We start from the raw sequence: 23121 nt of genomic DNA, 5'->3' as shown, positions 1-23121 counted from the left end.
GTGCTTACAACCAATATGTGTTACACTTTTGGCTTCAGAAGATGTTAGGTCAGGCCCGTCAATTCCAGGTTACATCAACACATGAAGGAAATTCTAGGGTGAAGCAATTCACTTGGAAGGTGATGATGAAAGCTCAAGGCTCATTTCCAGTCACTTGCAGGGAGTGCACCATGTTTGTTTTCCTCCCTGATTACAAGATGGACTTCACTTGTCAAATGTGTAAGCTGACAGAGCTCTTAGAAGAGAAGGTTCAGAGCCTGGAGGAAAGGATCATTACCTGTCATGAGATTAAGGAAGGGGAGGATTTCATTAACAGAAGCTGTGAGGCCCTGCATAGGGACTGGGATACTGGTCAAAGGGACAACAGAGTGGTTGACTTCCCTAATGAGCCTCCTCTGAGCACTGTGGCATGAACTGGAAGACATTGAGCGACACGGCACTCAGTGCCATGGGAACTCTGGAATTGATCCCAGGCCCTTGCAGTGGAGACAGAGACGGAAACACTGGCACAAGGACATGAAAGGCAGAGTGAGGAGGGCAGGAGGATATGAAGAAAAGCATTAGAAGGAAAAGGAAAGTGTTGGTCATTGGTGACTCTCTGCTGAGGGGTATGGAACATCATGTGTCCAGGCCTGACCCCCTAGCCCAAGACGTGTGTTGCTTGCCAAGGGCAAAGGTTAAAGATACGGTAGACCAGATGCCAAAATTGATCAAACCTACAGATTATTACCCATTTGTGATGGTCCACATGGGAACAAATGACACAGCTGAGAGTGCCAACACAAGCATTAAGGCTGACTACGAAGTTCTTGGGAGGAAGCTCAAGGGAATGGGGGGACAGGTTGTACTCTCTTTGATCCTTCCCATCAGAGGAAGAAGAATGGAATAGGAACAGAAGATAATGGAGGCAAACCACTAGCTGAATTAGTGGTGCTGGCAGGAGCGGTTTGGATTCTGGGACCACGGGCTAGGTTTTCTGGAAGACAGCGTAGTAGCACATGATGGACTTCTCCTATCAAGGTTGGGGAAGAATGTGTTTGGCAAAAACCTGGGGAGATTCATCAAAAGGGCTTTAAAATGACACCACAAGAGGAAGGAGATGACCAATACATGGATTTCAGTGAAGGAGAGCAGAGGCCCACCTGTGAGGGCCAGGTCAAATAGAGCAGAAGGTGCAGGTTGAGGGTGACATGAATGGGCTCTTTAAGAATCTGAAAGGCTGTCACTTAGAGGAGGGCAGGGAACTGTTCCTGTTGGCAGCAGAGGATAGGATTCACAATAATGGGTATAAATTACAGACAGAAAGGTACTGGCAGGATATTGGGGGGGGGATTTACAGTAAGAGTAGTTCAGCCGTGAAATCGGCTGCCGAGGGTGGGGTGAGCTCCCCCTCACTGGCAGTCTTCAAGCAGCAGCTAAACAAACACTCGTCAGGGATGCTTAAGACTGATCCTGCATTAAGCAGGTGGCTGGACTAGATTGCCTGTATGGCTCCTTCCAACTCTTACGGTTCTATGAATTGGGGCTTTTGTTGTACCGAACTTACCTCCAGAGAGTCATAACTACAGCTGGAATGAACGCAGTAAGTCAGCTTCCAGAGCAGCCTTACTGCTCTAAGATTTAATATCCATCACCCTAAGCAAATTTCACATATTTTGATTTATACAAATATATGTGGCAAAATATGGTGGCAAACAGCATGAACTTGTTTTGCTATGTTTAGAGCACATGCTTTATTCAGAATCCAGGGGAGGCAAAAAATAAGCTTAAAATTGATATGATCTTTTATAGCATCAACAAATCTTATTTACAATTGGTTCTTGTAGGTTATCCGGGCTGTGTAACCGTGGTCTTGGAATTTTCTTTCCTGACGTTTCACCAGCAACTGTGGCAGGCATCTTCAGAGTAGTAACACTGAAGGACAGTGTCTCTCAGTGTCAAGGGTGTAGGAAGAGTAATATATAGTCAGAAAGGGGTTGGGTTTGAGCTGAGTACTGTCCTGCAAAAGTATTGTCCTGTAAGTATCAAGATAATGTGCTAATGAGGGTACGGTATGTTAATATGGAACCAATTGTATCCTGAAGTGATCTGTTAATGTGTGTAATCCAAAGCTAATCTGCATGGCTATTGTTGAATGTTGTCTTTGTTAGTCTGGAGGTTTTCAGAACAGGAAGCCAAGCCTTATTCATTCTTAAACTCTCCTTGGCTTCCTGTTGTGAAAACCTCCAGACTAACAAAGACAACATTCAACAATAGCCATGCAGATTAGCTTTGGATTACACACATTAACAGATCACTTCAGGATACATTGGTTCCATATTAACATACCATACCCTCATTAGCACATTATCTTGATACTTACAGGACAATACTTTTGCAGGACAGTACTCAGCTCAAACCCAACCCCTTTCTGACTATATATTACTCTTCCTACACCCTGGACACTGAGAGACACTGTCCTTCAGTGTTACTACTCTGAAGATGCCTGCCACAGTTGCTGGCGAAACGTCAGGAAAGAAAATTCCAAGACCACGGTTACACAGCCCGGATAACCTACAAGAACCAATGAACTCTGACCGTGAAAGCCTTCGACAATATCTTATTTACAATTAATACCTGTTTACAAAAAGAAGCTTGAAAGCAAACTAGTAGTCTAAACATTTAGAGAATCCCAATGCCCAGGAAACACTATCTCCTTAAAAACCAAGAGCTGGTGAGAAGATCTCCCATATGAACTTAATCAGTCGTATCTAAAAACTACAGGGCAGTTAACCAGAACACAGCTCATCATTAAAACCAGTATTCATAGCAGGGGATTGGAAGGTAACTATTTGCAATTCCATTTTCAACTAATGGAATCTAAAAGTTCCAAGTGAGCATACGGAACAAATGTGTACAGACAACACTGAGCCTAGAATTATCAGTTCAGATGAGCTCAGCGGTAGGGGGAAAAGTCCACTAAGCTGTGCCCAAAGTAGGGAAGATAAGGGTGGGTGTGGGAAGCAAAGCCAGTCCACAGACTAATGGAGGATGAAGAAAGACCACAACGTTTACTAAAAACGTACAGTCAAACAGAATGTTAGCCCCAAGGCAGGGACAGGGCATGATATTACATAAATATAACCCAGCTTGAATTCTGGTTAGCCTACTTTAGAAGGGAACGCTGCCAACACATGTTGGATACTCCTTTCCTTGTTCTGTCCCCTGGCCATAGCTTTCCGTTTCTGTCATAGCTGCATGAATGATTTGGGTGACGTTAGGCATGTTAACTACCATAAAGTGAAGACATGCACAAAAAATGTTTAAAAAATCTGAAAGGGTCACAAGGCATGCAGATAAGGAAGATTCTACCAACAGAATGTACATGCAACTGCAGAAAGCCTTTGCCTGCCTCCTCCACAAAGTGCTCTTAATACTGTATCTTAAGCAAGAATGCCTTTCCTTAAAGCATTGGATGAAGTTCCTACAACCACTAAGGTAGAAGAGAATGGCAACATTAAGCTGTAGTCCAGTTGGGGTTTTAGCATCACATCTCAACAAGGCGAGATGCAGAGAAATCAGGCTAATAAAGTTCCACTTCAGTGAGGAGTAGGCACACCTCCCTAAACAATACGTTACAGTTACTATGTGTGTTTTTGGTTTAATTTCATTTTGCACAAATTTTGCAAGTGCTTTAGCTAACACTTAACATCAACGGTGGGTGAGGGAGAGGTATTTAGTGGGGACCCAGAAGGCCCACACAAGCTAGGAACATGCAGCAGGTGTTCTAATAGTGGCCATGACAGAATCCTACAAGCCTCAGGACTACATGTCCCACTCATAGAGTATTCTTCCGAGGCAGGAACAAACCCAGTGCACATTGGTTGATGCGTTACTTCCACCCTCTGGGAGTCCCCAACTAAAAATATGGTTTTGTGTCCTGCAAACTACCTCTGTTTGTCTCTTCCCTTGAAAACCCTATGTGGTCACCATAAGTTGGCTGCAACTTGGTGGCATTTTTCACCAGTTTGGCATACGTTAAATTTTATTCCACATATTACGTACACAGTGGTCCAGTACTCTATTCATAATTCCCTTTCACATGATTGTGTTTTGTGATTTCCATGCTCCTTTTCTCCATTGAGAAGGCTATTGTTGCGATATCTCAGACCTAAAGCTACCATCACCATTTACACATCTATCGTCCAACCAGCTACCCCTTCAAAATCATACCTCATCGTACTTCAGCATGATGACGGTCCTCTTAATACATTTCCAGAGTTCACACTTACCTCTGTTACTCATTAAACAGTATCCAAGGCCTTAGAGTCAATGCATACTACATACACTATATCTCCATAGTCTACTATGCCAGATTCCTATCAAAGGAGTAAATTAGGCTGGACTGGTGTAATTTATTTCTGGCTAATTCAGGCTATTTATCATAATCCTATTCTCTACTGGTCATTTACAAATGGTCTATAGCTCAGGAGATGGATATGGTGGAGACACAATGGGATTACAAGTATTTTAATGATGAACTCCTCAACAGATTTATCACCTGTCGGGAAACAAACACACTTGATTGCCTTGTGCCACCTTGATTACTCTTAACCCAGCTGTGAATTTACACATGCCAAAGGGAAAAAATACGGGTATATTGCAAATGGGAAGTGGCAGGATTCCATACAGTAATGTCTACATAGTTCTAATCCTGGGCCTCTTAAACAATAAAACTGGAATAAATTTACAAAATCTCTTGTCAAAAGAAAGCTCCCAGAGTTGCAGATAAACAATCTTAAAATATGAAAAGGTCACCAAAGGCACCGTGTGTAGAGCAAGACTCTGCTGATTAAAGCACTCTATTGAATACAGCAGTGGTTAAATTCAGGAATGCATCCACAGCTCCACTTCTTCGCTTTGTCTTTTTCCAGATGCAGCCCTCCATATAATTCAAGTGGGTGTGCTGGCCAGGAAGCTGCACCAGCACTGCCTGTGCCATTCAGGCCATCCTGAGGATCAGTACCCTAATCAGCATAGATTTTACTGTTTCTCAACATAATGCAGGAAGGAACTACACTTCACAAGGCCAACATGTAGTTCCTAACCCTGCATGTGCCTCATAATGCTAACATGGGGTAGAGCATTTGCAGGGAAGAATGACCAGGCAGGAATCAAGAGGACTTATCAGCCTACTTATTTCCCCTTCCCCTACAAAGACTCCCCCCACCCCATGACTACCAGATCAGAAAGGGGGAAATGGCCTGGGATGGCATCTGAAGCAGAGATTTGGTGGGAATGAGAAAGGTTAAACACCTCTCTTCCCACTAGTTCTCCTGTATGAAGCTCCCACCTCGCCCTCACATTCCTCTCAGCAAACATGGATTTGGGAACACCCAGTTGCTGAAATAATATGTAATTCTATCCACGGATCAAGGGTTGTCTCCTCAGCAGTTGCAAAAGTAGCAGTACAATTTCTCGTCTGCTTTTTCAAAACCAGGCACATAAATTTGAGTCCCAGGCCTTGGACTGAATACACTGGATGTGTCTGGAAAGGCAATGCTATGATTTTAAGCCATAAATTTGAAAATTCTGTCCATACTGCAGATCCTGATCTTGGTTGGGGCAGCACACAGCTGCTGGCTTTGCAGATGAGGCAGGGAGGCAAGTCATGCTTTTGGAAGCCTTTCTGTGACACATCACAAACTTCCAAACATTTTCAGGTACAAGGGTAGACAGAAGACTGTCATTGCATGGTATCCTGGTAATTAATATCAGCCAAAATTCTCACGTGGCTTCTTAGGACATATTTTGAAATACATTGATATTTTCCAGGAAAAAGAGATGGATGCGCACTTCTTACCTGAAATTCATCAAAACACAGGAGACAAGCCTCCTCGCTTATTTCAGCAGCTATAGGGGCTATTGGATCATATGGCTTAGCCATTAACCCAGGTTTCCTCCTTGGTAAGCTCTGCTTAAGGCGATGTATTCCTGAAATGAACACAATGTACACACCAGGTCAATAAATGTGTTAGAATGCCTAAATTAAGCGAAAAATAAACATTAGGTTTACATCTCCAGAAACATCACCACAAACATTAATATAGTCAGTGGCAGCAGACAGAATGTGGATATCCTTTGCCATCATAAAACCTTCAGTCAGTAGTCAATAAACAGTTTCATAACTTGCCAGAAATTCACAAGGTGGAGAGAATGTGCTTGAAAACCACATCAAATTTAATCTCCTTTTCCTGCCCAGTTGTTTTTTTTAAAGCACAGCATCTTCAACAAATCTAGTTTATTTCTCAGGCTTACAGGGACCCCTTGGAGAGCAGATATGCAACTGGTACTCTGCCAACTACACTGGCTCCAGGTTGAGTACTGGATCAGGTTCAAGGTTTTGGTAGTGACCTTTAAAGCCCTAAACGGACTGGGACCATTGTACTTGTGGGACCACTAGTCCCGATACATCCCTCAAAGAGCTCTACGCTCAGCTGGGAACAACTTACTGGTGATCCCTCACCCGAAAAGCATCTGGCTGTCCTCAACCAGAGCCAGAGCCTTTTCAGCTCTGGCCCCGGCCTGGTGGAACTCCCTATCAAGTGAGACCCGGGCCCTGCAAGACCTAATGCAATTCTGCAGGGCTTGTAAGACTGAGATGTTCTGCCAGGCCCACGGTTGAGTACAGTGACAGTTTCCATCTTAGTTGGCTGGCTGGCTGCCGGCTTGCCCTCCCCATCCCTTCCTTGATTGAGGGTACCGTAGTGTTCCTCCCTTCCCTTATGCTTTTCTCTCATTGATTGATTCCCTGCTACTGTTGTGGTTTAAGGGTACCATTGGGATTTTAAAAGAAACTGAGTATTTTAAATTGTAATTTGATGTGATTTAAATTGTTATTGGAATCTGCTGTGAGCCGCCCTGAGCCTGACTTGCTCAGGAAAGGGCAGAATAGAAGTTGAAAGAATAAATAAATTAATAAATTTGCCCATCCTATGCCTACAGCAAGAAGGTTCAGCAGCAACCACTTTCCAATAGAAGCAAAGTAAGTGTGGCAATAAGCCTGGTCCACTGCCTGAGATAGCACAGAGCAAAGGAAGCTTGCATACCTCCTCAGCAGTTTGTAGAAAGAAGGAGCGCATGAGATGGCTGTCTCCTAGGTGAAAGGTCACATGTTCCCAACAAACAACCTAGTAACAACCCATTTCCTCTCAGCTTTTTTGCTCCCAGCTCTCCCTGTCCCACCTGGGCCAGCAGAACAATTCAAGAATAGAAAGTGGACAGACAAGAGAAAGAGAGACAGACGGATTTAATTAAGAACATGGAGAGAGAGAGCATTATATCCATGCAACGCTGCAATATACTGGCGAGATTTAAACTTACTTTTGTGCACATCTAACATGAAGCCATGGAAATGGACTCTCTTTTTTCTTTCTACTCGTATATGGGAATAAAATATGTCCATCACCATTGTCTTTCCCGTGCCTTCAAATAAAAACACACATGCCCAACAGGTTGTTAATCTGAAACACTATCTACTGATTACAGTAATGACTGTTCATTAGTATTGAGCTAATGAAATCATAATTGTGATCTGAACAGTACAAAATCATTATCTTTGGAAAGCAAGTGTTCAGATTACATGGATAGGAAAGTTCGCATTATCAGAACTAGAATCTGAACCTTGTATATTATCAAATATAGTTGTTGCTTCCATTTGAAATAACCTCAGTGTTCTTCACTGTGAATAAATGGTGAGTATTTCTTTTGTTCTTCAAAAAATACACCAGCTATAAGAACACCCTGTTGGATCAGATACAAAAATCCATCCAGTCCAGCATCTTGTTTCTAACCGTAGCCAGCCAGATGCTTCTGGGGAACTCACAAAACAGCTGGCTAACAGCCTCCTCTCCACATTTACCCCAGCAATTGGTCATATTTCCCTTTGAACCAGGAGGTTCCTTAGTAATCTGTGCAGCAAAAATGAAACAACATTAATATGGATAGACCCAATTGTTCTTTGGTATTGAGACATTTACCATGCACCAAGATGCAAATCAACTATGAAAGGAAGCATCTATTTATTTATCCATATAGTTTGTTGGTAACAAAATTATAAATTTACATTGCAACAATTTATTAAATTTGGAGGAAATCTGCAAACATTAAGCTAGACCTACCGTATTTTCCGGCGTACAAGACGACTGGGCGTATAAGACGACCCCCCATTTTTACAGTTAAAATATAGAGTTTGGGATTGTCCCGAGTCCGCGGCCTTGGGCCGCCCCTCGGGACTGCGCCCCAACCCCGCGGCCACCCCCGGTCCTCCTGGGGCGGCTCAACCCCCGGGGAAACAACACCACTTACCGGGGCGGGAGAAAGAGGGGGCGGGGGCGGCTGGACGAGCTGGCAGCGCGCCGGGAGGCGGGGCTGGCGGGAGGAACAGGAGGAGGCCGGGGGCCGACCTCCTGGCATGGAAGAGTGTGTGCCGACCCGGAGCGGCGGGACGTGGCTCTCAGGGGGAGTCGGCGAGGGGAGAAGGGAGCGGGGAAGAAGAGGGGGACGGGGGCGAGAGTAAGGGCCCTCAAGAAGGGTGAGGCTAAAGGCGAGGGGAGGACTGAGCCGACGGCCCATGGAGGGCGGGGCTAAAGGAGGGTTTGGAGGGGAGGGAAGCCCATAAAGACAGAAGCTGAAGCGGAGGCCGGGGAGGAAAGGGGGCATGTTGGGTGTGCTAGGCGGCAGCCAAAACACCCTGTGCCGGGAGAAGAGAGTGGCCACCCCAGCCCCGGCCAGCTGGCCAGCCAGCCGCATGCCTGCCTTGCGCTGCCGCTGGAGCACAGCCGAGCACTTCCCTCCGTGCACCCCGGCGCACCTGGCTCCGACTCCGAGCCGGGCAGTGAGCGCCCTCGCCGGGCTCGCCTCTCCTCCCTCCTCCGGCGGACATGGACAGAGCGGAGGCGGCTCCCAGGCAGATTCTCCAGTCCGGCTCGGAATTCAGCATCCGGCGTATAAGACGACACCCGGCGTATAAGACGACCCCCGACTTTTGAGAAGATTTTCCTGGGTTAAAAAGTAGTCTTATACGCCAGAAAATACAGTACATTTAGATACGCATTGGTTAAATACATTGGCAAAACACTTCAAACTTACCAACATCTCCAAAGACATAAAGGCCTTTTAAAAGTTTGTGTCTTGTAAATAACTACAGATGAAGAAGAAGAAAAAAACATGTTTAATTGTGTCCATATAAAAAAAGACAAAGAAGAAAAGAAGCAACAAATGTGCATTGTAACAAATAACAGAGGAAGAGCCAATAGAGTTTCATCAGCTCAGTCAAGCTACTGTGTAAAAAGTCAAAGCCTGGAGTGCAATTTAATATTAGATAATTTTAGATTTCATATTTTTCTGCAAACTGGAGCTTTTCTCAGGTTTGTAGAACAAGCTGTCTTGTCTATCCATGGCCTCATTCTCTGGATTTAAGTATCCACAGATGGGCCACGAAGGAATGATTCACATCAAAATACCAGAACTCGGGGTACATCTGCCGGAGGGTGACAGATTCAAAACAGATAAAAGGAACTATTTCTTCACACAACAAATAGTTAAATTGTGGAACTCCCTGCCCAGGATGTGGTGATTACCAATATATAAAGAGGGCAGTGGTGCCTAAACATAAACCAATAGAAACCATATGGTTTCTACTGGTTTTATGTTCAGGATGTGATGATGGCTGTTAACCTGGAAGGCTTTAAGAGGGAGTGGACATGTTCATGGAGGATAGGGTTATCCATGGCTACTAGTCATGATGCATACTTATTCTCCACATTATCAGAGGAGCATGTCTATTATATTAGGCGCTGTGGAACAGAGGCAGGATGCTGCTGCAGTTGTCTTGTTTGTGGGCTTCCTAGAGGCACCTGGTTGGCCACTGTGTGAATAGACTGCTGGACTTGATGAGCCTTGGTCTGATCTAGCATGGCTTTTCTTATGTTCTAAGAGATATATTCATACTGTAACATTTATCAAGGCATTTTATCCAAGAGTAGGCAGATGATGAAGAAGAAGAAGAGTTGGTTTTTATATGCAGACTTTCTCTACCACTTAAGGAAGAATCAAATCAGCTTACAATCACCTTCCCTTCCCTTCCCCACAACAGACACCCTGTGAGGTAGATGGTGCTGAGGAAGCTCTAAGAGCTGTGACTAGCCCAAGGTCACCCAGCTGGCTTCATGCATAGGAGTGGGGAAACAAATCCAGTTCACTAGATTAGCGTCCGCCACTCATGTGGAGGAATGGAGACTCAAACCCGGTTCTCCAGATCAGAGTCCATTGCTCCAAACCACCACTCTTAACCACTACACCACGTGGCATCCACTGTAAAGAAACTAACTTTGCTTGAATAGAGTCTGTATACTGTTATGCCTGCCTGGTAGGCCTAACAGAGAGAACCGAGGGAAGCTGGGCATAAGAAAGACAGAGACTTGCTGGTACAGAGATCCAGGTGTAATGGATTATGCCTACACCAAGGCCATATGAGGGAAGGCGAAATTCCCCATTTTGTTATCAATCACCTCATTAGAACTAACCTTGATGAATACGTGGTAATCAGGTTATTTGGTTCAGCGGCAGAGAATCAAATCATCTACGTGGCAGTGTCTTGATTGGCTTCTAAAGTCTGCCTTGGGGGGCATAAAAACATGCAGGCTTCAGCATGCCTTTGGAAGGAGAGGGTTGGTCTTGGGGCTAGACTCTAGCTATGAGCCTACATATGGTTCTCTGTTCTTGAGATGTAATAGCATAGAATGCTAATATCTGAACTGGAAACACCAAACTCTGCCAGGCGTGCTTAGGAACTTGAGTTTCTTGTCTTTTTATTCTGTCTTGTGTACTTTTTAAAGGGGTATTCATGGCTATTAGTTAGAATGGATACTAGTCATGCTGCATACCTATTCTCTCTAGTATCAGAGGAGCGTGCCTATCATTTTGGGTGCGGTGGAACACAGGCAGGATGGTGCTGCTGCAGTCGTCTTGTTTGTGGCTTCCTAGAGGCACCTGGTTGGCCACTGTGTGAACAGACTGCTGGACTTGATGGACCTTGGTCTGATCCAGCAGGGCCTTTCTTGTGTTCTTATGTAACCTTTAGTTGAGTGGTGTTTCTTTGGATTTGGGCTTTGATCTGAATCAGTACCTTGGCCAAATTTACCATGGTTACTGTATAATTGCTTTGGCTGGAACTCAACAGGTATGTGGTCAGCTTTGCAAGGCTGGCTTTCAGGATTAACACCTGGATAAGGCTGTATACTTGGTTCTTCAGTCTCAGAGCTTAGGGTATTAAAGACAGCCCCACCTTGAGTTCAGGGGAGCCTGTTTTGGTTACTATCCCAAAAGGCCTCTGGACTGGGACCCCTTAACATCCACCAGCTGAGAGAAAGTATAAGGCAATGAACTGAATGCTGGATTTGGGTGAGGCCTAGTTTCAGATCTCTGCTCAGTCAGGAAACTTACAAGACGACATTGAGAAAGGCATGATTTATTCAAACTACCTATTCTACCACCTCACAGGGATGTTGTGAGGGGCAAATGATATAGTATAACCTGCATATTCCTTGATATACAATGCAAAGGGTATTTTAAAGATAATATTAAAGCTGTCTTTATGGAGATACTTTATAATTTGTGTGTGTGTCAAGTGCTGTCAAGTTGCTTCTGATTCATGGTGACCCTATGAATCAATGACCTCCAAAACATCCTATCTTTAACAGCCTTGCTCAGATCTTGCAAACTGATGGCCTTGGCTTCCTTTATAGAGTCAATCCATCTCTTGTTGGGTCTTCCTCTTTTCCTGCTGCCTTCAACTTTTCCTAGCATAATTGTCTTTTCCAGTCACTCTTGTCTTCTCATAATGAGACCAAAGTACGATAGCCCCATTTTAGCTTCTAGGGTCAATTCAGGCTTGATTTGATCTGTAACCCACTGATTATTTTTTTTTTTGCCAGTCCACAGTATTCGTAACACTCTCCTCCAACACCACATTTCAAAGGAATATGCTTTCTTCATTGTCCAGCTTTCACACCCATACATAGTAATAGGGAATCCTATGGCATGAATTTTCTTGATCTTGGTTGCCAGTGACAAACCTTACACTTAAGAATCTTTTCTAGCTCCTTCATGGCTGCCCTTCCCAGTCTCAATCTCCTTCTGATTCCTTGGCTGCAGTCTCCCTTTTGGTTGATGATGGAGCCAAGGAATAGAAAGTCCTGAACAATTTCCGTTTCCTCATTGTCAACCTTAAAGTTGACTAATTCTCCTGTAGTCATGTCTTCTTGATGCTCAGCTATAGTCCTGCTTTGGCACTTTCTCCTTTAACTTTCAGCAGTAGTTTCAAGTTTTCCCTATTTTCTGCCAGTAATGTAGTATCATTGGCATATCTCAAATTGTTAATGTTCCTCCCCCCAATATTCACTCCATCTAAATCTAATCCAGTTTTCCTAATGATAGGTTCTACATACAGATTGAAGAGATAAGGAGATAAAATAATCCTTGTCTAACATCTTTGCCAATTGGAAACCATTCAATTTCTCCATATTCTGTCCTAACCATGGCCTCTTGTCCAGAGTACAGGTTGCGCATCAAAACGATCAGATGTTGTGGCACACCCATTTCCTTTAAAACCAGCCATAGCTTTTTGTGATCAACACAGTCAAAAGCTTTGCTTTAATCTATGAAACACAAGCTGATTTTCTTCTGAAATTCTCTTGTGAGCTCCAGTAACCAACATAATTTTGCAATATGATCTCTGGTGCCTCTTCCTTTTTTGGCATCTCCTTTCTTGGGAATTTGGATGTAAATTTATCGTTTCCAGTCTGTGGGCCATTGTTTTATTTTCCATATTTGTTGGCATATTCTTGTCAAGATTTTGATGGACTCTGTTTCTTTGGCTTGGAATAACTCTATTGATGTAACATCAAATTATTTTGATTGATGTTTGATCCACGGGAATTAAAGTGCCTTTATTTTATAAATCCACAATGTACCTAGCAATCTCTAGTAGCTAACGTTCCGTAGCTCACACTGCAAAGCATTTAGAAATAAAACTGCACACAATTATTTAAAAGTTGGGGGCCATGAGGAATCATGGGGGGAGCTGAATAAAATTGCAAAGCTTTTCTGCATATTGGGAGTTTCCCAAATATGCAAAGACCCCTGCTTGTGTAAGGGTGACCCATTTAACAGCCATAATAATAGATAACTTGATCATCAACATTGTTAATAAAGATAACAAGTTGGGGGCCTGTGAAGAACTGTAAGAGGGTAACAGTTGGAAAACTCCCCTACCCCAACCCAAGTCTTCTCTTCTAGAGCACTGTAAAGGCTTTAGAGGGCCAGTTTCCCCTTGTATGCCTACCCTGATTTTTCTTTCCCTTTAAAAGATAAAACAAAACAGGATAGAGCACACTGAGCCTCTTGAATAGGGTATAACAAAAAAAATCTTGAATGCATCAAGATTTAGTATACGCTTTACAACAAAAAAAGTTTGCCCTTTGACATGCTTGGACAGGAGTTGCTGGGAATAACTTATTGTGGTAAATTAGGAAGACGGGCTTCAAAAGTTAAAGACAGAAATGCCACAATCCAAAAAGCCCCCAACTGATTCCTTGTACTCAGGATGGGCTTTAGACTTGCATTTCTTTAACAGAAGCCTTGCCATGATTTTGAAAATGTGAGGAATCAAATCCCAAACCTACATATCAGTTACAAGTCCTTAGACTGAGCTTATGTAGCTCTTTGGACCTCAACCACACTTAAATATTTTTAAGCATGTTTGAAATCTTTGCTTTTATCTTTATATGTTCAATCTGCTACATCTTTTTTTTTTTTGCTAAGGAACAAGAGGGAATTATTTTTAATTGTGCATATTATTCCAAGCTCAAACCATTCCCCACAGGAAAAAATGATATTAAGATGGGTCTCGTCAGTTTATGAAACTTCACTTACTATAATATTTTACAAATGCATTGCTTGGTTATTCTAAATCACAGCCTTTATACCACTGGTTCCCAACCAGGGGTCCGTGGACCCCCAGGGGTCCGCGAGAACTAAATTAAGGTCCACGAAACAAAGTTATAAACCCATAATACATTAATATTTTCAATTAAAAGTTCTCTATTATAAAAAATATATATTCAAATATTATTCTAAGTTTAATGTTTAACTAACAGTTATGATTAAAGTTTATTTTCAAATTCTCGGAATTTTTATTTTGAACCTTGGGGTCCCTGCACCGAACAAAAAAGTCCTAGTGGTCCCTGGTCAAAAAAAGGTTGGGAACCACTGCTTTATACAAATGTTTGAATGCAATACTGGATGGAAAAATAAAATACAATTTTCTAATCTCCAACAAGGGACTTCTAAACTCCTTAAATGAAAACTATATTACAAAATGCAGCACCCCCCCACTGTTTTTCTCTATTAGAATACCCAAATTTTGCAGGGATTAAATAAACATATAACCAAGATAGCAAAATAGATACAAGATCTCTGTGCCTCCCAAGTACCAATATATTGAGCAACCCAGACAAGCTTAACCATTATAGCTAAATCACTTAACATTTAGAGCTATAAAAAATGTGAGTCAAAAATGGGATGTTCTGAAACTGTTCCACTAATAGAGCTGGATGAAATGACTCAACATACTTTAACAATACTGCAAGACAAATAATTTGAGGATTTTCAGTTTGTTATAAGCACAAGCTGAAGTCCTATGGTTTGCATGATTCCTCCCTTCCTTATTTGGCTGCAGTACTGATACTGCAAAACAAGCACGTCTTCAATAAATGGCAATTTATTGGGACATCTGAATTATGAGTTTTAACAAACTGCAGCCTGGTTCTTGTTTACAACCCAGGATTCCAAACTATGGTTTAATCCTTATTTGTAAGCGAGAAACAAACCACAATTTCCTGAACTGGATGTAAAAACAAATTAACTGACTTCCTACTTTTCAATCTCAGTGTAGCATGCAAGGAAAGAAAGTGTGTGAGACTGGAAACTGTGGCTTATTCCCACCAAACAGAGTTTATTTTGTGACATTTGCATGGAGCCAAAGGCATTTTTCAGCATGCCTGTTAACACTGACAATTAAGACAGCATATCTGCATTATAACACTCAAAAACAGAGCGACAAATTCTAAACATTTCTAATCTGGTAGGCCACTGTGTGAGACAGGATGCTGGAATAGAGGGATCACTGCTCTGATCCAGCAGGGCTCTTCTTATATTCATTTTGGGTCATTAACTATTAGTTTTTAATCTAAGGTTTTGTTGTATGCAAGAAGCCTATTTTATTCATAAGTGATCTGAAAGCAGGGACAAGTTTGCAGATGACACATAATTCTTCAAGATGGCAAAATACCAAGCAGACCGTGAAGGATCTCTCCAACTGGAGAGACTGAATAAGAAAGAGAGATTCATTAGAAGAAAAAACCCAAAACAAAAACCTAACTATATTTACAGATTAAAATTGTATAGGTCTAAACTAACTGTAAAGAAATATCTTTAGGTCATACCAAAAACCTATTTGAAAAGGTCTTATCAGTATTAACAGCAAACTAGAGTTGTCACCTCCAGGTTAGGAAATAATGGGAAATTTCAGGGGTGGAGCTTATGGAAGGACCTCGATGGAATATAATGCCATACAGTCCACCCTCCAAAGTAGCCATTTTCTCCAAGGAACTGATCTCTCTGGAGCTCACTTGTAATTCTGGGAGATCTCCATGCCCCACCTGGAGGTTGGCAAGCCTAAAGCAAACCCTAATTATGGCTGAAAGCGGTGGTAAGGAAATCAGGAGAACTTATACATATGGATCTGGGAAGAGGAAATGCATGACCCTGTGGCTGATTGCCACTGTCCTCTTTACAATGAACAGCTCTGTTAAACTATATAAACAGAATAGTTCCAGATACTTTGGCCTATTTCCCATTAATAGGTAATACACTGGCTTTATTCTAGTATTATACTTTTATCAAGTAATTCTATTTTGACTACAGATGAGCCAACTACATGAATACATGAGCCAGACCATATATCAAGGCCAATACTGTCTACTGTGGCTTTCTAGGGTCTTGGGCTGATGTCTTCTGCATCATCTGCTACCTGACCATTTTAGCCTGAGATGCCATTTAGTGAACCTTCAGCATGTAAAGCACATACTACTGCTTAGTCATGGCCCTTCCATTAAATACAGTACAATAAATATATTGCATAGACTAATGCAGATAGTGTCAGTACACCTACAAGGGAGGAAACACTATGAAGTAATAGAGTTTATGTTTATTATGCAGAAGACTCCAAGGATAATATCCAATATCTCAGGTAAAATACTCTTAAGTAACAAAGATGAAACTCAGTTTTGGACAGCAAAGCCAGTGTTTGGCTAAATAGAACATTGGTCTGATGCCATTTCAGACATCAACTTATAACTTTCGATTCTATCAGTTTGTTAAATGTACTTGATATCATTATTTTGCCCAATATCTCTGTATATCCTTTCTGCTTCATTGTTTCCCTACCTATTCCTGTATCCTACTGTTTAACTGCAAGTACATGACTATTGTTTTCCATAGAATCATTGGTGTTTGCCTCTCTCTCGGTCAGAACTAGCCACTCTGGCTGCAGTTCTCCAGAATCTCTGGTTCCAAATATTATTTGAGCAAGTGTAGAGGAATGGAATAATCCATTTTCCATAACCCTATACTGTTTACAGTCTGACTCTGCCATCTTCTGGCAAAATGTTCATTGTAGGGCCAGACTACTTCCTTGCCACTATTAAAGCAGGAGCAATCCAATTACTTTAGTGGTGAATCTGTCCATCCCTGGTATAAAGAAGTGATTGTCACAGTAATTTTGTTGAGCACTTACAAGCTAAGCAGAGACAACACACACCACTCATCGACAACAAAACAGAATTTGAAAAAAATGCAGAATAACCTTTGTAAAGCAGGAGAGGCAGATTTTTTGTAAATTGCCAATCTTCAGTTCACATTGGAGCTTCAATATAGAGCACACACAGCTTCCATGAAAGCAAAGACTCTTCTTTTACTTCAGCTTACATGACCCTATTGACCTTGTGAAGCTTCCCCTACTGAAATCAGCGGAAGAAATTTACTTATACGTGTGCTCAGTCAGAGCACACAAAGAAATTTGGGTCGAGGACCTTGTCTATTATTAATACCTAAATAAGTAATCTAATTTTTAAACTTAGTTTTATGTGGAAATAAACTTCAAACGCTGCTGATTCAGGCTGCCAATGTAGCCTCATGAGCATTGATAGTTTTGGAAATGAGACACCACAGTTAAAAAGCCAAGCTTATTTTTATTACTGAGCTGACTCAACCCGTTTCATATATGACTATTTCGGGGGGGGGGGGGAAGTAAAGGTAAAGGTAGTCCTCTGTGCAAGCACCGGGTCATTCTTGACCCATGGGGTGATGTCATATCCCGACGTTTAGTAGGAAGACTCTGTTTACGGGGCAGTTTGCCAGTACCTTCCCCAGTCATCTACACTTTACCCCCAGCAAGCCAGGTACTCATTTTACTGACATCGGAAGGCTGAGTCAACCTTGAGCTGGCTACCTGAAACCAACTTCTGTCAGGATCAAACTCAGGTCGTGAGCAGAGCTTGGACTGCAGTGCTGCAGCTTACCACTCTGCGCCACGGGGCTCTTAATTTCGAAAAAGGGATTCTTAAATACTATAGCACAGTGGTCATGAGTCAGAAAAGAAACCTAACCTGAACATTAAAAAAATAGAGATGCCTAACGACAATAGAGCCTTACCTTTGATAAGAGGTGTTTTGAACTGATACTGTAACCTTTAAGGCTTTCATGAAGCTTCTGTAGGCACTGCATGACTTTCCGTTGTTGTTCGTCATTCTTCAGCTCCTTTGTTTTGACTAGAAAATCATAATGTTCTAAAGGTCCATTGCAAACCAACAATGCCTTAGAATTAGCATCTGCTAGAGTGCTACTGGTTGCTTCCTCAGTTGCCTGAACTGCATAAGCTGTAAAATATGAATTGTTTTTCTGTCAGTCGGAAAAAATTCCAATTTTGTTACATAGCATCAACAAAAACAGTAACACTAAGTTTGTTGGAGTAGATTTCCTTACTATAAATCTTGTTTCCCAAGGCCAATTTAGATATTACTTTCTGCCTGTTTATTAGAAATACATACGGTTTAGCTGTCCCCAGTGATGCAATGCATGCAACGATTAGCCTAAACAAGCACAAGTTGTGACCCAATCCAAAGGTAGCCCATTAGATGTTCAGTAAAACTCCTTTTCTTGCTTCTTATCCAGAACTACAAAAGCATTTGTCAGAGTCTTGCATTCCATAATATAAGGCTGGTGGGCTATGTTTGGGTTAATAGGTCACAGCCTTGTTTATATCAGTATATTCAATACAGGCATTTAAATGTTACTTTGCATCAAAGGATCTTTCACACGGGAAAGATATTTTTTGGTGGCAACCGCAAACAGAGAACAACATATAAATTAGCTGTAATTTATATTATGAAAGATAATAGTTACTCCACAACTTTCCTATACAGCTTATTTGCCAATTAATACTACTACTATTAAGAAAGTCTACCTGAATTTTAACTTAAATCATTATCTAGTCTTCAGTTAATAATGTAAACAATTGTTGTATTAAAAATCTGTAAGTGCGTTCCCCTCTTGCTCATCTTTTTCCTTCTCCTTCACCTAGGATGATCTTACTAGACTTTTTGTTCTTATTATATATTTGTAGTATTGGTATAGAAGTGAAACTAATAAGACTGTCATTTTCCAAGTTCATACTTTTACTACCTTCTTCCTGTTTCACCTTCAATCTCACAACTCAAGTTTTTAATATTTATGATTTAATATATTCCATGACAATTTACTATTTATCTTGTAAAAAAACCAAAGATCGAGCTAATAATGTCAAACCTTTCCATTCGGATAATTCAGGTAAATACATTGTCACTTAACGTTTATACTACATACTCAAACCTACTTACCTATTTTAAATAAGAATATGAAAATGTACATAATTGCTCAGAAGTGTAAATATAATCTTTTTACTTGTGCAGCTTCTAATTTAAAAGGTTATATTAACAATGAGAATGTAAGCTTTGTTAATAACAACTGAACTGATTAACATTGATTAAAATATTTCTGATTGCCAAGTGAAGATTTATTGCTTCGCATCAATCCATCATTAATCCAGTAATGTGTTTTTGTTTTATTGGGGGGGGGGGTTGAGATAAAAAAAATGAAACAGGATGTTTCAGATTGGGATTCAACAAACACTTATGCTGTAGAAAATGTTCATCCATATTTGTGACTAACAATTTCGTAAGCATAGATAGTGGAAAGCAAATCTCTAATTTCATTTAACTTGCTTCCATATTGGGGGTAAGTTCCCAGGAGCAGCAGAGTTTAAGATTTATGTAGGAGCAATTACATTATGTCTTGGGTATGATCAGGATTTGGCCACTTTTTTTGTCAAAGCATATTGGATGAGACACCATTAATTTAATCAACTATGAATGCGTGGTGTAGTGGTTAAGAGTGGTGGTTTGGAGTGGTGGACTCTGATCTGGAGAACCGAGTTTGATTCCCCACTTCTCCACATGAGCGGCGGAGGCGAATCTGGTGAATTGGATTTGTTTCCCCACTCCTACACATGAAGCCAGCTGGGTGACCTTCGACTAATCACACTCTCTTAGCTCCACCTACCTCACAGGGTGTCTGTTGTGGGGTGGGGAGGGGAAGGGAAGGTGATTGTGAGCCGGTTTGATTCTTCCATAAGTGGTAGAGAAAGTTGGCATATAAAAACCAACTCTTCTTCTTCTGTACTTGTTTTCATGAGAAGCCAAGGCAACAATGACAGTTAGTCAGGACAGACCTGAAAGCCAGGGTAGTGGTTAGTATTGGACTAGGATCTGGGAGACCTGGGTTTGACTTCCACTCTGCCATGGAAGCTTGCTGGGTGACCTTACCACAATTGTTGTGAGGGAAGGGGAATGATGTAAGACAGTTTGGGTTCCCGTTGGGAAGAACAGTGGGGTATAAATTAAATAAACATATTTAAAGATAATAAAGAAGTGGCATCCTCTTCATATTCATCTCACTTGGCTTTGAGGCACCTATAAAATGCTGACTGAGCCATCTACCCCATTGATGATCTGATGATAAGATTCTTTAGTCATCAACAAATCATAAAGGAGCTGTAGAAAGGAAGTCGGGTAGATGAAGAACAATCCTGGTCAACCCCTGATGCAGGACCAGCTGAAGAGCTGTTTTACAAGAGATTTATACAATTCAGGCAATAGCTAATATAAATGTTGTGACAGTTCACCAGCGCACACCAGTACGCATTCTTTTATGAGAAGGCCTGCTCTAACCCTAATTGTTTTCATAATGGGCTAATCCTTCTAGGGTTTTTAACAAACAGCAAATAGCTGACCAGGATTGGAGGCATGGAGCAGCTAGAGATCACTTCATAGAATAGAATCAGAGATGGAAGGGACCACCAGGGTCATCTAGTCCAACCCCCTGCACAATGCAGGAAATTCACAACTACCCCCCACACACACACCCAGTGACTCCTACTCCATGCCCATAAGATGGCCAAGATGCCCTCCCTCTCATGATCTGCCTAAGGTCATAGAACCAGCAATGGTGACAGATGGCCATCTAGCCTCTGCTTAAAAACCTCCAGGGAAGGAGCACTTACCACCTCCCGAGGAAGTCTGTTCCACTGAGGAACCGCTCTAACTGTTAGATACTGGGGGTGCAACCTTAGTCAAAAGAAGGAATCGTCTGATAAATATAAATTATTGTTCTTATTGAATAACCAGAACCCAGACTTAATCGGGTAGCAGAATTCCTACAACATGCAATAAGCATAAGGGAGCTTGTTTCTTAACTGTGCAAATTTTAAACTTGGGTGTATTTTAACTGTTCTGATTATTCCTTTTCATGCTAATAAAGGTGATGACTGATTGATTGAAAAATAACACAAATTAATCTCAGGGGGTTTACTTCCTGCACTGGGTGATGTGAGCTCAAGAAATCTTGTGCTACAAGAAGCCGGCTAGTCTTTAAAGTGTCATAAGGCTCCCTTTTTTTTTTAGTTTTGCGACAGCAAGCGAACACGGCTACTCTGGAAATTACAAGGAACAGATGCTTCTTAGTTAAACTACTCTCAAACGTCGTTGTCGCCATAGAACAACTTAAGACTTCCCCTTATTTTTTTTATTTTTTTATAATATAAAACAAAACAAACAAATACAATAATAACAAAAAAATTAAAAGAAAATACAAAGAAAATACAAAAGATTATCGATTACAATTATACAAAGTTATAAAGTTCAACAAAGCCAAAATACCCTTTTGCCCCTCCACCCACCTTAAAAAGTGACCCTTCACCTTCCACAGAAGTGTCTAAACAGTTTTAAAAATCGTTAATAATAATAATAATAATAATAATAATATAAAAGTAAATAAACTTGTTTCTATAACTCACTAACTAAAATAGTAAAATCCATTTTTGCCAGTTTGTCCCAATATGTGATGGCCTTTGCCCAAGTTTTTTTGAATTCTTCCATATCTTTTCCGTGTAGGAATTCTGTTAATTTGGCCACCCTCATATACATCCATAGTTTCCCTCTCCAGTCACGAACTGAAGGTTAAGACTTCCCCTTAAAGGCCTCAAGAGACCAAATATCACAAGTCCACAAAGGTCCCTTATGCAGAGATGTAGGCCAAGGTGGTGGGATGGCCGGTGCGTTTTTCTCCTAGGGCAAAAGGAATCCATCACTTGTTAAAGGCGCAGGGGCTCGAGCCCCTGCGCCTTTAACAAGTGATGGATTCCTTTTGCCCTAGGAGAAAAACGTACCGGCCATCCCACCACCTTGGCCTACATCTTTGGAAGGTCTTCTCAGGACTCCGAGATGAGACATCACAGCCCGGTCCGAGCGCTGACCCCACCCCCGGAGGACCACTGGCCAACGCCGCCCCAGAGTCACTGACCTTTCCGCGGGGCGCCGGCCTCGGACCAGCCCGCGACCGTGAGAGCGGCGCGTCGAGCGGCCGCCCGCAGAAAGCAGCGCCCCGTAACCAAGGGCGACACGGGCGGCGCCATCTTGCCGAAGCTCCGCCCAGAACCGACCGTACGGGACAGGAGCGCGCGGAGTCGCCGCGCGACGGCCGCCGCTGTCACCGAGCCGAACCCGGCCGCCCGCTCGGGGAAAACTACGAGCCCCAGAATGCAACGCGCCGATCCAGAATCCGCGATCGACCACAACCGGACGCAACTGCATGCTGGGAAGTGGAGTTTTCGTACCGTAGCGAGCCGACTCGGAGGAGGGAGGCCCGAAGAGTGGTCAATGCGCGTCTCGTGCGGACGCTTTACAAAAGGCGTATAGGCTGCAAGTACAGGGTTTTTTTTTTAAAAAAATTTTTTTTATTGGTTTCTAGTATTGAGTAGGAACACAGGAAAGGAAAAAAGGGTAGGGGAAAACATTAACAAGAAAATACATCTTTTTACCCCCTTAACAAGGTTCAAATTGTCGTCATTATTAACATAATACATTTAATTGTCAACTTCACTTTTATAACGTTTGCAAAATTTTATTATTGTTTTTTGGTTTTAATATATTCATAGAAGATGTGCCATTTGTCTTTATTTGATTTTTGAGTGCCTGTTTGTAATAGTTCTGTTAAGTGTGCCATTGTTATAAATTCATATGCTTTATCGATCCAGAGTTCAATTTTTTGGTATTTTTTCTGTTTTCCACAAAGAGGCTAGGACTATTCTTGCCGCTGTTATCAGATATTTTAGTATGATTTGTTGATCTTTACTGCATTCATCTGGTATTTTACTCAGGAGGAAGAGTTTATTTTACTCAGGAGGCTGCAAGTACAGGTTGTTGTTGGTTTTTTTTTTTTTTTAAATACGTTATCAGTATCGTTAATTGTCTTTATTTATTCTGCGTCTCCTGGCTGTAGAATTGCAGGATTTTAACCCAGCTCTTCCCCCCCGCCCCCATCTGTTCTCCTGCGGCCCTAGGCCTTAATAATGGATCGGGTAAAATG

The 23121-nt window shown here is 41.9% G+C and overlaps 1 protein-coding gene across 1 annotated transcript in view; it reads right to left on the bottom strand.

Annotated features, from left to right (window-relative positions):
- AFG1L (AFG1 like ATPase) overlaps window positions 1-22346 on the bottom strand; it is a 75687-nt gene extending 53341 nt beyond the window's left edge. The window contains exons 1-5 of the mRNA XM_056856200.1: window positions 21923-22346; window positions 17815-18038; window positions 9130-9181; window positions 7363-7464; window positions 5843-5973 (exon numbers count right to left, since the gene is read on the bottom strand). Coding sequence (XP_056712178.1) covers window positions 5843-5973; window positions 7363-7464; window positions 9130-9181; window positions 17815-18038; window positions 21923-22346 — 933 coding nt within the window. The remainder of the gene's footprint in view (window positions 1-5842; window positions 5974-7362; window positions 7465-9129; window positions 9182-17814; window positions 18039-21922) is intronic.
- Between the last annotated feature and the right edge of the window lie 775 nt (window positions 22347-23121).

The sequence above is a fragment of the Euleptes europaea genome, chromosome 10, assembly GCF_029931775.1.
Source record: "Euleptes europaea isolate rEulEur1 chromosome 10, rEulEur1.hap1, whole genome shotgun sequence".
Taxonomy (NCBI): Eukaryota; Metazoa; Chordata; class Lepidosauria; order Squamata; family Sphaerodactylidae; genus Euleptes; species Euleptes europaea.
The sequence above is the reverse complement of the archived record's forward strand: the minus strand, read 5'-3'. Positions and strand labels throughout refer to the sequence as shown.